Source organism: Macrobrachium nipponense, chromosome 5, assembly GCF_015104395.2.
Source record: "Macrobrachium nipponense isolate FS-2020 chromosome 5, ASM1510439v2, whole genome shotgun sequence".
Lineage (NCBI taxonomy): Eukaryota > Metazoa > Arthropoda > Malacostraca > Decapoda > Palaemonidae > Macrobrachium > Macrobrachium nipponense.
In genome coordinates, this window is record NC_061107.1 from 143,713,135 (window position 1) to 143,731,668 (window position 18,534).

At 40.1% G+C, this 18,534-nt stretch overlaps 1 protein-coding gene across 1 annotated transcript in view; it reads left to right on the forward strand.

Annotated features, from left to right (window-relative positions):
- Positions 1-361: 361 nt before the first annotated feature.
- The window catches only part of LOC135215698 (large ribosomal subunit protein mL39-like), a 35,032-nt gene continuing 16,859 nt past the window's right edge, over positions 362-18,534 (forward strand). The window contains exons 1-3 of the mRNA XM_064250654.1: positions 362-550; positions 4,491-4,685; positions 5,220-5,335. Coding sequence (XP_064106724.1) covers positions 487-550; positions 4,491-4,685; positions 5,220-5,335 — 375 coding nt within the window. The 5' untranslated portion in view covers positions 362-486. The remainder of the gene's footprint in view (positions 551-4,490; positions 4,686-5,219; positions 5,336-18,534) is intronic.

Sequence of the window (18,534 nt, forward strand, 5' to 3'; positions counted from 1 at the left end):
AAAGGAAAATAAAAAGATTGGGGGAAAAACAAGGAAAAGAGGGATAAATGAGAAGCCAACACTAAAAATCTAAGCAATTTAAGAAAAATAAGAAAGAACCTTGGTACAGTAACACCAAAAAACTATACTGATTAGTAGAGATAGACTGAACATGCTAGAACTTAATGATAGAAACATATTAAAGGGGGAGATGGTGAAGCTTTACATTATGAGGAAAGGGCTGAAAACGTCGATTATTTCTTACTTCGTGAAACAGCCATAATCATTCATAGGTTTGTCTAAGAATCATACTGAAAATAGAAAAGAATTTATCAAAAACATGTGGCGCCATAGAGAATATGTATACGCATACCTTCAGGTACAACAAAGGCAGTATGGAAAGAGAAAGAAAGCCTTCTCAAAAGCACAACCCCATGACTACTACTACTACGGCTTCGTGTAATGTAACAAATATTGGCAGATTACCCGTGTTCTTTTTACGAAACAATGCACCCGTTCCATTACAAAGCCTGTTTGAATATTTCTCGAAATGTTGAGACGTGTACAAAAAGTAAGTATATAGCCTAGGTATTTGATTCAGTTGATGTCTGCTACGTGAATCTAGCTTAGGCCTGGGTAGTGTTTGAGTGCCGGGTGTGGCTACCTAAGGCTATTGTTAGCAAAGAATGCTACGCTAACAGTCATAAATTCTTACTGTTCAAATAACACAGTTGTAAAGTAACATTATCAATAACCTTTACAGATTTAAATAACACCAATGACTAGACACAGTTACTGATGATTTCTCTTTTGGTATTTTCTTTTCCTGTCCCACTCCACCTAAGGCGTGTGCTGCCTGCAAATTCATGTCATAGCTACTACTATCTATTAGCTAGCCACTATACTTATACCTAGGTACTCTGTCTTTTTCCATTTGTCCATCCGCCTGTGGTGTATGCGCATGGTAACACTGCGTCCAGGGCTTTAAATAGTAGGGTAAATAACCGTAGGGTCCAGAATGGACCATGTTCGATCAGCGTGTACAATCCCCAAAAAAGTACATTATAACGCGTCCTGACACCGGAGATGGGCATCAGTCGCGACTTGTTGTTGGTGAGAAACGGAGCTAAAGACCTCTACTCTCCTTTCGAAGTAAGTATTTTTTCTCCAAAGTTAGAAATTAGGCCAATTTTAAGATTTAAACAGAGGGTACTGAAAAGGGCGTCCACGGCAGTGGAAATCTCACTAAAACACTTTAGAAATTTTTACTTACAACTAAAAATGTTTCGAAGATTGACGCCATCTCGATGTTTCCGGAGTCGCTTGTGTCAAAAAACTTTCCATTTCCTGTGATAAATCCGTACACCACTTGTACCCACAGACGCTGGGGCACTTTTCATCACAACAATCGAAACACGGTTTCTCACCAAAAACAAGTTAGGAGTAAACAGCTGTTTTGGTAGAAGATGACGAGAAGCGTGCTCTTAGCTAATTTTTAAATAAATAGTAACACATCAATATTTTACATATTTATGATGATTATTTGAAAATATTCGTTATTGAAAAAGTAACTCGACTCTGACTCAAATTTAAGTAATTATTTTTCTGAATTAGAACGTTCTTTTAAGTTCTGTATTATGACGTCACGACATCTTGACTTTCGTACCTATTGTAAATAATTGCTATACTCAACTGTCTTGCAGAACAGTTTACCAGTTATTCATGCAGATTGTTATCAGCTATTCATGTAATTGTTATAATCGTAATGCGCATCTATATCTTTATTATTTACTTTTTGGATATATGAAGATGTTTTTACTGCCGGATTACCGCCGTAGTGTGACGCAATCGTTTTTCGGTCCCTGGGCCTCTCTGTTTTCGCACATAAGAAATTATGGGGCCGAATTTATTGCAATGACCAGAAAGTCGTTACAAGAGGAAAGTTAGCATTGAGGGGCATATGTTTTGACTGAGAAAAATACAAATTTATTCAATAGCTAGCTTGTAAAAAATACTTGGTTATAAAAATTGATTGACAACTAAGCAGCATGTCTACTATGGGTTTCAGAGACAGTGCAAGCACGTTTTTGGGCAATACCTATCTCTGTAACGAAAACTCGTAATAGAACGAGATTTTGCTTTAGTGCATACAACCCAGTGCCGTAATTTATAAGGGTATCGTGAATCACTAATCGTAAAGAATAACGTCACTTGTCCCTTGTACCAAGAGACCAAAACTCCATTATGCAGAAATGGATATGAACACGCGTAAAAAGCTCCACCTACCTCCACCCCCCCCCCCCCTTCCTCGCCACCCCTTTCCTTCTCTGTTCCTGTGCCTCCCTTTCTCTCTCTCTCTCTCTCTGTTGCCATACGGTTTGTGTTGACCCTCCAAACTGGGTATAAGACTACGTATACACAAAACGTTGAAATTGGTGAAATTAGGCTATGTATTGGAAGTATATATACATAAATATTAAAGCAATTTTATCATTATTGCATTACTATGACAAACTAGAATTCATGAAACAGTTAATAATAAATGAAACGGCGTATGTGTGAAGCCTCCACTAATGTGGCAACGATGATTTGCCATTCTTAGCATGCAAACATTAAAGCATGCAAACATTAAAGGTTACATTTATTTCTGGCATACGATTATTAAAGAAATTCAAAAAACTAATATAGACTGAAATCAATGAAAAGTGCTAGCAAAAACAAAAAAGCAAAAAAAAAAAAAATATGTATATAATTCAGTTATCCGTAGTCGTTCCTCTATGCACGTATCCGTAATCGTTCCTCTATGGTTTTCGGCAGCCAGATGTACGAAAACGTTAGAAACATTTGATTGTATCTACTTTAGAAATATCTGTAATTTTTCGGGGTAATTTGGTTGCAAAAAAGGGATAATATACATGAATTATATCAAAATTTTTTAAATAACAAAGTAAATTTAAACTAAATAATGAGTAAAGTAAACAATTTAGGGAATAAAACTTTGCAGTTTCGTCGTCTGTCGTCGTCTGCTGTTCGTAACTGTTTGTGGTGCGCGCGCTTAGAAACCAGGAACAGCAACGGGTTTAAAGTGCAATGTGGAGTGAACTGAGACCAAAATGTGTATAATAACAATCAAATAAGCACTGTGGAGTTTCAGTTGCGATGGCAGTAAGGATAAAAACCACCGATTACAAGGTAAGAATGAATTCAGTTCAAACCATAACTCCGGGAATAACAAGTTTCATACTTTCACTAATATAGGCAACAAAATGTTGTTTTATTGTGCTGATTACAACTGCAATCTTGAGTAAGATCAATAAACGTTACATATATACGCTAACATTGTTCAAATGAGTGCAGGGAAGGCTGGGGAAAGATGGTGGCCGTCACTGATCAGAACCTTCCATGCAAAACGTAGCTGCCATATTGGATTTCAAAACTGCCTTGAAAACATATTTTACGAAGAGCTCACATGCTTATTTTAGTTCATATGGGGCTTTCATATATCACATTATGTTGACGAAACTTCAGTCTTTTAAATGGTATGCTTAGAGTTGCAATTGTATTCTTGTTTCACCAATTAAATATTGAGTGAATAAGACCCGTCCACCGTGATGAGGGTTGGCCTGCCGTGGTGTTTTACCCTAGCTACCTAGGTACTACCTAAATAACGTGACTACTGTGAATTGATTAGGTAGGTTATAAAAAACTTTCAGAAATATTTCTTTTATTAGGTTTTGCCATATCTATGATTTATGACGCTTAGGTAGTGTCAGGTTAAGCCAGGGGAACCCAGAGGGTTGAAGCCAACCTGCTTCTGTTAGACCTCATTGCCCTAGGTTAGGTTAGGTTAGGAAATATTAGATTAGGATATAGTAATATAGATCTACCTCTTAAACTGTTTTGTGAAAGTTTTTGATGTTTTTTCTTGATTTGGCTCAAGTTGATGGTAAACTAGGTAATCACAGATTACCCCTGATTCTAACAATAAGATGCATGAAGCCTTGCAGTCATGAGCTTTTCATTATATTCAGACCTGGGGACCAAAGAGGGAAACTAGGGTTTTTTGGTTGAGGAGAACAAAAACGTAAAGAATAGAGCTGCATAGTAACTTATACTTCCCTCCCTACCTAATAGAGGTAAGGGTGTTTGGTCCTTTCTCATGTGGGATTACTTAAAAGGCTGTGTCTTATGCATATAATACAGTGTAATGTAATTTGATGATATCATTCCCAGGTCTATATTTTCTGTAATTCCCAATTTTGGATGACTACTTAGCATCCAGTGCTACAAATAAGAAAAAACAAAGTGGTTTTTTTTTTGCAATGAAGTTTTTACCAATGAAAATACATATATATTTACTGTTGAATTAGCATATGTGAAATTTATTCATTTAAAAGTTGGACTTCATGAACAAGTCTCATAATCAAGACTTGGATATTTACTTATTCTTGTCATAAGTTTACTTAATCTCAAATTCTGTATCTTAATGCCATATACAAAATTTATTTCAGGATTCTTTCATAAGCAGAGACTTACAAATGCAGCTGTCCAGAAGAAGCGCTCCGAACTCTTTACTAAGGAGGCTAAACGACAGGCAGCTCTTATCACAGATGTGGAAAAGATTGAGGTGAAATATAATGGACAGCCTAATGATTGTACACTTATTATGAATAAAAATATGTCTACGCCATTTAACTGTGCACAACGTAAGTATATAATTGTGAATTTATGAAGTGATATAACATAGCTGCAGTCTTGAGATGGAAGTTAAATTGAATGGATCAAAAAGGTTAATTCTAACACTAAAGTTCATGCAAGGGTTAAGCATGATATATGTAATGCCCTGATGATGATAAAATTTGGGTATGTTATCTGAGAACACTTCAGAACAATACTGAAGTCATTACTAGATGATAAAAATATTAATGTTGTACATAGTTCAACTTACATGCTGTAGGGGATGTGAAAAAACAGAAAGCCTTCATAATACATAAACATAATACATGTATTAGTTGCTTAAAAATGAACATTAAAATAAACATTATCATAATTTTTTAGTCAGTAGGCTGGGCAACTTCCTACTGGGGCTTAATCTTACAGTAAGCGATAAACTTGTAAGAGATGTTTTGATAATGCTATTATATAGTATTTTCTTTCTAGAAAAACTAGGAAATCATATACGAACTTTAGAATAATGTAAGTTCAGTGTACAGGTTGATCATGAATTTATTTTATTACAGATATTGGTCAGGCCATTATGGATAGATCTGTATTAGCAGAAGTAAATGGACAAGTCTGGGACATGCATCGACCCTTGGAGGAAGACTGCACATTATCATTTTTACATTTCAGACAGGTAATATTAATGTAAACTCTTTATGTAGCCTAATCCTGAAAATACTGTACACTTTCTATAATTAAGTTGCCGTTGAAAGCTTTTCACAGTATTTCTTAAAAGAAATGCCTAGTTAGTTCACTATAAAGTCTTGTTAGTCACTATAGTAGTAACTTCAGATGATTCAACTTTCTCTTGGAAAACTTGTGTCATGTGTAATAATTTTAGTATAGCAATTCAGTTCTATTACAACAGACAGGTCATTGCATTCAAAGTATCAGGTGGTGAAAGGATGTGTATCGTTTCATAAACAAAAGCTGCAGGGTGAACTTTAGAGAAACGGAAACTATAGACTAATATTGCTTTCTAGCATGCCAGTCATGAAAGGTAAAACTAAACAGATCCAGTGTAATATGTGCATAGTTTACAGGTAGGAAATAATGACATGCCTTTGCTAAAAATGATATTGTTATGATACAATAAAGTTTTGTACATACTTACCTGGCAGGTATATACTTAGCTTTAGACTCCGTCGTCCCCGACAGAAAGTCAAATTTCGCGGCACACGCTACAGGTAGGTCAGGTGATCTACCGCCCTGCCGCTGGGTAGCAGGACTAGGAACCATTCCCGTTTTCTGATCAGATTTTCTCTTCCACCTGTCTCTTGAGGGGAGGCTGGGTGGGCCATTTAATAGTAAATATCTGCCAGGTAAGTATGTACAAAACTTTATTGTATCATATCAATATCATTTTTGTACATTGAACTTCCCTGTCAGATATATACTTAGCTGATTGGCACCCTTGGTGGTGGGCAAGAGACAGCTAACTACTGAAATAGACAGGAAAACAACATACGTTGTAGGTAAACATAAGAAACCTTGGTTCCTACCAGGTTAGGCAGAAGACTTCATGGCTACTGCCTAGGAGTCTGCTTCGCCTCAAGAGCCTCAGCGAGGTAGTGACCTATGGCTAAGAGTTCTTGTGGGTCTGTCAATGGGGTCTTATCCGCTTACTCGACAGAGCCTGAGGATCTTTGTCAATGGGTGCTAATCCACTTATATGACAAAACACCTTGCCTAATGGCATACTCAAGGAGCACAATACCGATCCCGATCACCTGATCCTAACACCTGGGTTAGTACTAAGATTGAAAGGAGTTATCCCCAACATCCTTTCAAACAACTTAAAAAACACAACACCATATAATTAAAAACTAATTAACTAATTAAGGATCGGTATCAGCTCCCTGTCCCAGCACCGCATCCGCAGATACGTACGGACCAAGAGAGAAGCATTTCTTGTAAGTTACTCTGACATCCTTCAGGTAATGGGAAGCAAAAACAGAATTGCATCTCCAGTACGTGGCAGCTAGAATATCCTTCATTGACATGTTCTTATGAAAGGGTAAAGAAGTTGCAACGGCTTGCACCTCATGTGCTCTAACTCTCAGCTGCTTGAAGGAGTCATCATGGCACTTCTCATGTGCTTCTGAGATAACACTTCTCACAAAGAAGGCCAGGGCGTTCTTCGACATGGGTCTCTTCGGGTCCCTCACAGCACACCAGAGACTCTGTAGGCAACCCTTAAGCTGTTTCTTCCTCTGAAGAACTTTAGCGTCCTGACAGGGCAAAGAGATCTTTCTACCTCCTTCCCTACCAAGGGAGAAAGCCCTTTAACTTCAAAGCTTCTGGGCCAGGAATTAGAAGTGTTCTCGTTCTTTGCCAGAAATAATGGCTGAAAAGAACATACACGTATTGCCGAGTCTCCTTTGAATCCGACATGAGAATCCAATGCATGGAGTTCACTTGTCCTGGCTTGGAGTTGCGAGGGCTGAAGAGCAAAAATACATTTTCCTCGTCAGATCTCTAAAAGAGGCTTGATGAGGAGGTTCAAACTTGTTGGAAGTCAGAAATCTGAGGACTACGTCAAGATTCCAACTAGGTGTACGAGGGGTCCTAATCTTGGTTGTCTCAAAGGACCATATAAGATCATGAAGATCCTTATCCTCCGCTATCTGAAGGCCCCTATTTCTAAAGACAGCGGAGAGCATGCTCCTGTATCCCTTAATAGTAGATACAGCTAAATGTGATTCCTCTCTCAGGAAGAGGAGAAAATCAGCAATGTTGGTCACAGAGGTGTTGGAAGAGGACAGCTTCTTCGACCTACACCATCTACGGAAGACTTCCCACTTCAATCGATATACCCGCAAGGTTGAAGCCCTGCAGGCTCTGGCGATTGCGCTGGCAGCCCTCCGTGAAAAGCCTCTCGCTCTGACAAGTCTTTCGATAGTCGAAAGGCAGTCAGGGAGGGATGACAGAGGCGGGAGGGAGTTTGGTTTTGTATGAACCTCTCCGAAGTGCGGTTGTCTGAGCAGATCTGTCCTTTCGGGAAGAGATCTGGGGAAGTCCACTGTCCATTCCAGTACCTCTGTGAACCAATCTTGTGCGGGCCAAAAGGGAGCTATGAGAGTCATTCTTGTTCCCGTCGAGGCCACAAATTTTCTTATTACAGGCAGTCCCCGGGTTACGACGGGGGTTCCGTTCTTGAGGCGCGTCGTAAGCCGAAAATCGTCGTAAGCCGGAACGACACTTGGAAATATGCCTTAAACTAAGAAAAAGTTAGAGAGACCTTACCTGTGTGACATGCAAGTATATTGCATGATTGTGTAGTGTGGTTATTTCAATGGCAAAGGATGGTTCTTGAAGGTATAATTCTTTATTAAACTCTTGTGACACTATAAAGCACAATGTACTACACTTAATCCTTAGGTTAGATTATACACTAAAACACTATATTATGCACTGTACACTACGTAGTATTTGGTAGATCCTGGAGTACACTAAAATCCCAGTCTGGTAGCTCTGGAAGGTAAAAGTATAAACACAATTTGTACAAAATACTACACAAAGTCCTGAATGCAATATGTAAATTATAGATATCAAGAGTAAGAGATGTAATGTATGTTAATTAATTCCTTACTTTTAGTTTATAATTCCTTACTTTGAGTTATATCAAGAGTAAAAAAGTTAATGTATGTGAATTAATTCCTTACTTTTAGTTTAAAGTTGTCATGCTATGTAACCCTGGATGCACAAAGTCTTATGTGGCCCCATAGCCTACATCATTCAGGGGGTTCTGGAATGTACAAAAATAATTAGTATGTCAGTAAGTACTCTATGCATAGTAAATTACAATTACGTATCATACGTATATGCACCATACAGTGGTTTAATATCACATATATAACATGTATAAAACTTAGTTAATGTATGTTAATTAATTCCTTACCTTTAGTTTAAAGTTGTCGTGCTATGTAACCCTGGATGCACGAAGTCTTATGGTGGCCCCATAGCCTACATCATTCAGGGGGTCTGGAATGTACAAAAAATAATTTGTCAGTAAGTACTCTATGCATAGTAAGTTACATACAGTAATATGCACCATACAGTGGTTTAATATCAACTGGTATGCATAGTAAATGATTGGTCTACACCCCCTGTTCAGCAGGGAGTGTACAGTATGTACGTAATTCATGAGGGACCTTGATCACCTTATCCCATGTGAGAGATCTTGGTCCCCCCCACACTTTTTTTTTTAGTATGTACGTATAAAACTTACTTAATGTATGTTTACTACTATGTATAATTCCTTACCTTTAGTACAGTAGTACATAGTTTACAGTTGTCGTGCTATGTATAGTAACTACCCTGGACAAAGTTTTATGTGGCCCCATAGCCTGCATCATGGAGGGGGTCCTGGTTTTCTGGAATGTACCACAAAAAAAAGTATCAAAGTTAAGTCATGTATGTATGTTTAGTAAGTTACATACAGTAACCATACGTACAGTGGTTTAAAACATGTATGCACATAATCAAACTTGGTTGGAAATTCCTGTAAAAAAAAGTTATGTACGTATGTAATACTACTGTATGTAAAAACCTTACTGTTCATACTTTGTTACACTACATGTTACATGTGATACGTATACTTTCCTGAAGGGTTTTTTTCCATCCAAAAATGGTGCTTCTACTTGTAGTTTATCCCTTGATGACACTTGTAAGTAGTAGTAATTTGTTAGTAACAACCTGGAGTTGTGTGAAAAATGTTGGTTCTGGAAGGAAAAAGTAACAAAATTAGTGTACAAAATATACACTACAGGAAAGTTGTGAATGCAATAGTGTTAATTACTGTAGATATATCAAGAGTACTAAAAGAGTTAATGTATGTTAATTAATTCCTTACTTTTAGTTTAAAGTTGTCGTTCAATGTAACCCTGGATGGACAAAGTCTTATGTGGCCCCATAGCCTACATCATTCAGGGGACTCTGGAATGTACAAAAAATAATTTTGTCAGTAAGTCCTCTATGCAGAGTAAGTTACATACAGTAATATGCACCCATACAGTGGTTTAAATATCACATATAACATGTAGTATAAAACTTAATTTAGAAATTCCTTACATAACTTACCAACTTTTAGTGAGTCTCAAAGCTGTTACCTAGGTTGTGGGAGATGGAGGTGGAGGTGTAGAGCATTCATGATAAGGATGCATTCCAAACCTAACTTCAGTGTGCTTTATCACAGATAACAGGCTAGGATGATGGGCAGTCTGGAATGAAGAATTAATATTAAAGGACAGTATGTAACCACTTAGGTGTACAAAATTTATTGTACGTATGCAAACATTAAACACAACTGAGAATTCCTTACCTTCACAAAATGAAGACATGTAGGCTATGTAGAGGTCTGGTTTATGTAAGTCACAGGTGCATGCCAGTCTGGAATGATAATGTAATAGTACATATGATTATATAGTATGTATGTTACATACATAACATGGTTATTACATAGTAATAATAAAACATTAATAAAAAAAAATGTCCTTACCAAATTCTAGTGGTTGGCTTGCTTACTGGGATGGCCATATGGTACATGAGAGTGGGTGGATGGGCATGGAGTGGGATGGGCAGGTGCTTGGGAGTCTGGAATGATAAAAAATATATAAAATGATAGTTACTACTACTGTAACTACTGCACATGTTATTACTGTTTGACATATGTAGTGTGTAATACGTATGTTTCAATATAAAAAATGAAGATTCTTTTACCTGAAGGAATGGTGGGAGAGGTGATACTACTCGTAATCAAACTGATTTGGGCTCTGGAGAGGTGGATACTCGTATCAACTGATGAGGGAACATCTAGATCTGGAAAGAAAGAATGATAGGGTACAAATATATATTATAAGGTGGATGTAATTGTAGCATATGTACACTTTTAATAAAATTTCTATTAGCAATTTATAAAACATTTTATACAAATTTGTTTTAAGGATTCCTTACCTGATGTATAGGGCGAGGCATCAAAACCATGAAAGGCTCAGGGTCATCTGGGTCACTGTCACTATCAAAGGGGTCTGAAATGAAAAAAAAAAAATAATAAGGTTATGCAACATCAAACACATTGTACCACTATGTAAGTTAGTGTACGTATGTATGTAGGGTGTAAACAATTTCCAACATGAAAATGAGAAAATGAAATTGCTTACCTGATTGTACACGTACAGGTGGGCGGGCTGATACAGAGGGTCCAGGTACAGGGGGATCTGGAACTGTCCACAGGTAGTACAGGGAGATCTGGAACTGTCACCAGGTAGTACAGGGAGATCTGGAACTGTCACAGGTAGTACAGGGGGATCTGGAAACTGTCACCACTTCTGCAATAAAATTACAAATGATGAAAATTAATGAAGTTACAATTTACTCTTACTTTAGTTGTTACATTAAAAAATTAACACATTTTAATATGTACACTATGTAAAACACATAAATTAGTAAAACAGTTCAGAATTCCTTACCAGGACTAGGAGTGGGTGGGAGGTGGTGGTACTGGAGACTTGTGAAGAAAGTGTCAAGCCTGGACTGCACACTTCTCTTCGTCTGCTTTTATCCTTCAGGGTCTACCTTGTAGGCAAAGTCACCAAATCCATGATTCCTCTCTTGATTTTGTCAAACCTAGAAACGTTAGGGTCTTCTGCCTCAAAAGAAGCCAAGCTCTCTCCAGATGAGTAAAACCCTCTGACAAGCCTTTCACAGTTTAATGACCTGGGTTTTGGCTCTGGTGCCGCCTCCTCTTCCTCAATCATTTGTTGTTCAAGTTCAAGTAAGTCCTCTGCAGACAATTCCTCTCCATGGGAAGCCAGCAGCTCTGTTACATCATCAGGTTCAAGATCTAGTTTCAGCCTCTTGCTTAGCCTACGATCTTCCTCGTCACAGTCTCGACGTCTTCTGCCTGGTCAAAGCCTTCAAAAACTGTGCACAAACTGTGGACACAGTTTCTTCCTGGCCCCATTTAAAGTGGTCGTCTTCACCTCGTCCCAAGCACTTGCAATGTTCTTCACTGCATCTGCAATGTTGTAGCCCTTCCAGAATTGCTTCAGTGTCAACTCCTTGTTAGCTTCTATGGCCCTCAAAGCAAAAACGTATGGTCCTTCTAAGGTAGTAAGCCTTGAAATTAGCTATTACTCCCTGGTCCATTGGCTGTATCAGCGATGTGGTACTGGGTGGGAGGTACACCACCTTCACATTAGGATGCATGTCGCTCAAATTTGAAGGGTGACCAGGGGCATTGTCCAGGACTAAGAGGGCCTTAAAAGGCAGACCCTTTCGAAGTCAAATACCGCTCCACTGCTGGCACGAATGGTCCATTGAAACCAATCTTCGAAGACCAATTAAAGTAACCCAAGCCTTTCCTTGTTTTGATTTCCAAATCACAGGGAGTTTGACTCCTTGAAAAATTGCCCTGAAGCCCTGGGATTCTCGGCCAAAATACACCAGCAAGGGCCTTCAGTTTCAAATCACCACTTGCATTCCCCGGCCCCCAAACAGCAAAGTCAGTCGCTCCTTTCCAGCTTTATGGCCAGGTGCTGACTTCTCCTCCTTGGAAAGGTACGTTCGATTTGGCATTCTTTTCCAAAATAATCCAGTCTCATCCACATTAAAGACTTGGTCAGCCGTGTAACCACCATCCTTAATTATCTCAGCCAAACCACCTGGAAAACTTTCTGCTGCTTCGCTATCAGCACTAGCAGCTTCACCTTGCAGCTTCACATTATGCAAATTTGCACGAGCCTTAAAACGGTTAAACCAACCTCTACTCGCGGAAAATTCACCCCACCAAGCACTGCCTTCGCCAAACTTTTTCACTACTGCCTCATGCAGCGCTCTAGCCTTCTCCTGGATCACACTTAAGCTCACCGGAACACGTCGCTGGTTCTGGTCCTCCAGCCAGATCATGAGCAATTTCTCCATTTCAACAATGCTCTGGCTACGTTGCTTCTCGTTTATCACCGTTGACTTCATCGGTGCAGCATCCTTAACATGCTTCAGAATACGTTCCTTGTCCTTCACAATGGTTACCACCGTGGTCCTGCTCAAGCCTAAAGAACGGCCTATTTCGGTGTTAGTTTCTCCCTTCTCCGAACGCTTTATCACGTCATATTTGACCTCCATCGTGATAACCTTCCTCTTCTTGGATGAACTATCATCGGAGGAAGTACTTTGGCGTTTAGGAGCCATTGTAAATTTGCGAAAATGGCAAGGAATTTCAGCAACGTCTTAGCACACAACCTAGTGAAATGCAGGCAGGCACGCGATTGAAGTGGCGTCCTTTCGTATTGTTACGCTTGGCGTCCTCGACCGTCCGAGGTCGTTGTTCGGTCAATTTACCATACAGTTTAATAGCGTTAATTAATTTATGCACCTCCGCTCAAAAACTAGTTCTGCATATGAGGTATCGTTAAAAAGCATAACAAAAACTTCTTAACCTTGGAATTTGTTGTAATCTAACCAGAAACTTAGTTTTTTTAATTATGTACTGGAAACAAGCAATGATTTTTCATTATATTTGCGCTTTTGGACTGTTTTAAACTGCGCATCCCAAGCTAGTGTATTCATTCGCCCGCAAACTAGTTCCGCATATGCGGCGTCACTAAAAAAAATTAAAAAAATACGAAAAAAAAAAGTGTCAAAAATCATCATAACCTCAAAATTTTTGTTGTAATGTAACCAAAAACATATTTTTATTATGTACTGTGCTAAACTATAAAGGATTTTTATCATAGCATGCGTTTTTTAAAAGCGTCGTTAACTCGGAGCGTCGGAAGCGTCAGCGTCGTAACCTCGGAACAAGCGTCGTAACCCAGGACGGAATTTCCATTGAATATTTAAGAAAAAGCGTCGTAACCTCGGAACGTCGTAAGCCGGAACCGTCGTAACCCGGGGACCGCCTGTACTTCCCCCACTAGCTTGAATGGGGGAAAGGCGTAAGCATCTATGCCCGACCAGTCTAGGAGGAGGGCATCGACTGCTATGGCTCTCGGATCTTCGACTGAAGAGCAGAAGTTGTATATCCTTTTTGTGAGAAACGTGGCGAAAAGGTCTATCTGTGGTTTCCCCCACAAGACCCAAAGCCTTCGGCAAACTTCGAGGTGGAGGGTCCACTCTGTTGGAAGGACCTGGTTCAGCCTGCTCAGCAGGTCCGCTCTCACATTCCTTTTTCCCTGAATGAACCTGGTAAGGAGAGTGACGCCTCGTTCCTCCGCCCAGATCAGAAGATCTCTTGTTAACTCGTAGAGGGAGAAAGAGTGAGTCCCTCCTTGTTTTAGAATATAGGCCAGAGCCGTGGTGTTGTCCGAGTTGACTTGGACTACCATGCCTCTGACTTCCAATTCGAAGGACTTTAGGGCTAGATGGATAGCCAAAAGCTCCTTTGTCCAAGTGCCAGACACTTCTCTCGTTCCTAGTGTTGCTCCCCATCCTGTCTCCGATGCGTCGGAGAACAACACTAGGCGCGGGCTCGGAATCGCAAGGGACATGCCTACGTTCTCTTTGAGAGGAGCCACCCACCACGCCAGGTGGTTCTTTATCTCGTGATGAATTGGAAAGGAGTCCGTCAGATCTCATGTCTTTCGATTTCACACCTTCTGCAGGAAGAATTGTAGGGGTCTTAAGTTGAGCCTCCCCAGAGAAAAGAACTGCTCCAGCGAGGAAAGGGTCCCCAGCAGGCTCAGCCATTCCCTCGCTGAGCTTCGTTCCTTCCCTAAGAAGGCTGAGACTTTCTCCAAGCCTCGAACGAGCCTTTCTTGCGATGGAAAAACTCGAAAACCCCGAGAATCCATCTGAATCCCCAGATAGACAATGTTCTGGCTGGGGATCATCTGGGACTTCTCGAGGTTCACAAGAAGTCCAAGGGACCATACCAGGTCCAGATTTGTTGTCAAGTCCTCCAAACAATGATGTTCCGACTTGGCTCTGATTAGCCAGTCGTCGAGATAAAGATATATTCACCCCCTTCAGATGCAGCCAACGGGCTACGTTGTTCATAAGGCCCGTAAAAACTTGAGGGGCCGTGGAAAGGCCGAAGCACAAGGTCTGAACTGAAAGGTCCTGCCCTGAATTATGAACCGAAGAAACTTTCTTGATGAAGGATGCAGGGGGACATGAAAATATGCATCTTGCAGGTCCAGAGAGACCATCCAATCTCCAGGACGTAGAGCCGCAAGAACCGAAGCGGTGGTCTCCATAGAGAATTTCGTCTTCTTTACGAATCGGTTCAATGCGCTCACGTCTAGCACAGGTCTCCAACCTCCCGAGGCCTTCGGAACCAGGAAAAGTCGATTGTAGAAGCCCTGGGAGTGGTGATCCTGTACTAATTCGATGGCCTCCTTTTCCAACATCTGATCCACAAGTTGCAGGAGAGTTCTTCTCATGACAGGGTCCTTGTACTTTGCTGACAGTTCCCTTGGAGTCGAAGTCAAGCGTGGTCTGTCTCTGAAGGGGATGAGATATCTCTTCCTTATTATTGAGAGGGACCAGTTGTCCGCCTCTCTCAAAGCCCATGCTTCCATGAACTTCAGAAGCCTGGCGCCTACTGGTGTTTGGAGGACTGAAGAGTCATTTTCCTTTCTTAAAAGGTCTAAAGGATGACCTCCCTCCCTTCTCAGGTCCTTTCTTTCTAGAGGAGGATCACGAAGAAGGACCTCCTAGAAAGGGCGTTTGAGGAGTACTAGTTTCCTTCTTAACGGAGGGTACAGCAGTTCTAGTCTTTTTCGCTGATCGAACTAGAAGATCCTGGGTCGCCTTCTCAGTGAGTGAGTGAGAAATGTCTCTCACTGAGAAGGAAACAGTTGGTTCGATAGAGGAGTGTATAAAAGAGAAGCCCTCTGAACTGGAGAGACAGCTTTTGTCAGAAATGAGCTAAAAACTGCTCTCTTCTTGAGGATCCCTGCTCCAAAAAGGGAGGCCACTTCTCCAGAGCCGTCTTGGACAGCCTTGTCCATACAGGACAAAATGCTATGAAGCACTTCGGGGCTAAGGAAGTCTTCTTGGCCAACTCCCCAAGAGACCAGTCCAAAAAGTTAAAAACATCCAGGACATGGAATAATCCCTTGAGGAGATGGTCTATTTCAGACATACCCCATGTGGTTCTGGCTGTAGACAGTGCATGTCTCCTCGTCGAGTCCACAAGAGTCGAGAAATCTGCCTCCGCAGACGAAAGAAGAGCCAGTCCCATGGCTTCCCCCATCTCATACCAAATGCCCCTTCTTCCTGAAAGCTTAGAGGGAGGGCAGGCAAAGACAGTCTTACCTGCTTCCTCCTTAGAGCTGAACCAAGCCCCAACTGATTGGAGGGCTTTCTTCATGGAGATTGTCGGACGCATTTTCAGGAAGGAGGATTTAGAAGTCTTTGTGCTAGTGAACAAAGAACGAGGAGGAGGGGCGGATGGACTGAGAGAGTCTCCAAACTCTTGCAGTAGCAAAGCCGCCAAAGTTTTGTAATCCGAAAGCGTCGCACCTCTTGGGGATTCTTCATCGGAAATATCCTCAAGTTCTTGTCTCATCTTGATGGGGGAATCGCGATCAACAGAAGGCGAGAGCTTATTCTGAGAGGAGTTACCTGTTTCATCAGTCCTCTGTTCTCTTGTAGAAGGGCTTCTTCTAAGTCACTCGGAGAGTCTGGAAGGTGTCTCATGTCCGCCCTGACAAAGGCGACGGCCGCCTGTGCGACATCTTGCGCCTTTGTCATGGTCATCGACACTTCCAGAAACTCATTTGTGTCTAGAACAATGCTCTATCTCGGAAGGCAAAATGCCTGGCGTCTCGGCGCCTCGCGCCTGGATGAAGGTTCGTGTCTGGAAGGAGACTTGCGCCTGACCGGGGACTCGCGGCTGGCTGGCGCCAAACGGCTGGGAAGCGGCTCGCGCCTGGATAGCGGTTGGCGTCTAGCAGAGGATTCTCGTTTCATTGGCGACATACGCCTGAAAGGAGGTTGGCGCTTGTCCGAAGACTCGTGTCGAGTTAGCGCCTCGCGCCTCGGTACATCCAGGATCCGGGATCTCTTAACCCTCTTACGCCGATTGGACGTATTAAACGTCAAGTCAAAATGTCTCCCGTATGCCAATTGGACGTATCATACGTCGGCTCAAAAAAGTTTTTTTAAAAATTTGCGGAAAAATACTTATAGGCCTACCAGCCAAAAACTTTTGAATCACGAGCCTTTGGGGATGCTGGGAGTTCACGGATCAAGGCGTTGTTTTGTTTACAATCGCTACGCAGGCGCGCAAGCGCGAATTTCTTTCTTATCGCACTAAAAAGTATCAGTGACACATCTCAAAAATTATTTCGTCACTTTGACATAATTTTTGCACCATTTTAAATTATCCTTTACATGAAGTATTATATATGAAAATGTGTGCAATTTCATGGAAAATACAACAAAAAAATACTCATGATTGTAGCTTTTATCAGTATTGAAATATTTTCATATAAATAACGATAAGTGCAAAAATTTCAACCTTCGGTCAACTTTGACTCTACCGAAATGGTCGAGAAACGCAATTGTAAGCTAAAATTCTTTTATTGTAGTAATATTCAATAATTTGCCTTCATTTTGCAACAAATTGGACGTCTCTAGCACAATATTTCGATTTATGGTGAATTTATGAAAAAACTTTTTCCTTACGTCCGCGCGGTAACTCTTCCGAAAAAATCATACGTGCGATTGTGGTAATGTTTGCACCATTTTAAAATTAGCCGTTATATAAAGTTTTATATATGGAAATGTGTGCAATTTCATGGACAATACAACTAAAAACAACCCATGGTTGTAGCTTTTATCAGTTTCGAAATATTTTCATATAAATAATGTTAAGTGCAAAAATTTCAACTTTCGGTCAACTTTGACTCTACCAAAATGGTCGAAAAACGCAATTGTAAGCTAAAACGCTTATATTCTAGTAATATTCAATAATTTACCTTCATTTTGCAACGACTTGGAAGTCTCTAGCACAATATTTCGATTTATGGTGAATTTATGAAAAAAAACAAAACATTTTCCTTATGTCCGCGGGGTAACTCTTCCGAAAAAATCAGAATTTTTTTTGTGCGATTGTCGAAATGTTTGCACCATTTAAAATTAGCTGTTACATAAAGTTTTATATATGAAAATGTGCGCAATTTCATGTAGAATACAACTAAAAATGATCGAAGGTTGTAGCTTTTCTCTTTTTTCGAAATATTTGCATATAAATCACGATAAATAGAAAAAAAACCACGTTCGGTCAAATTTGACTCTACCGAAATAGTTGAAAAACGCAATTGTAAGCTAAAACTCTTATGGCCTAGTAATATTCCATCATTTTTCTTCATTTTGAAACAAATTTGAAGTCTCTAGAACAATATTGTGATTTATGGTGAATTTTTGAAAAATATATTTACCTTCACTCCGCGCGCCGATTCGCGGCCGCAAGTCTCCGAAATACATACATCGCATTATCCTAATATTTGCTCCTTTTCATATTAGCCGTTTTATAGAGTTTCATATATCAAAATGTGCGCAAATTCATGATAAATACAATAAAAAATAATTGAAGGTTGTAGCTTTTTCCATCTCCGAAATATTTGCATATAAAAAAATATATATATAAAATTTTCGACATTCGGTCAAATTTAACTCGTCCGAAATGGTCGAAATCTGCAATTCTAATCTAAAACTCTTACAGTATCGTAATATTCAATCATTTGTCTTAATTTTGAAACAAATTGGAAGTCTCTAGAACAATATTTAGAATTACGGTGAATTTTTTAAAATAACATTTTTTTTACGTCCGCGCGTTACGAATTCGTACATAATTTTGTGATAATATTTTTCCGGTGTTGCTTT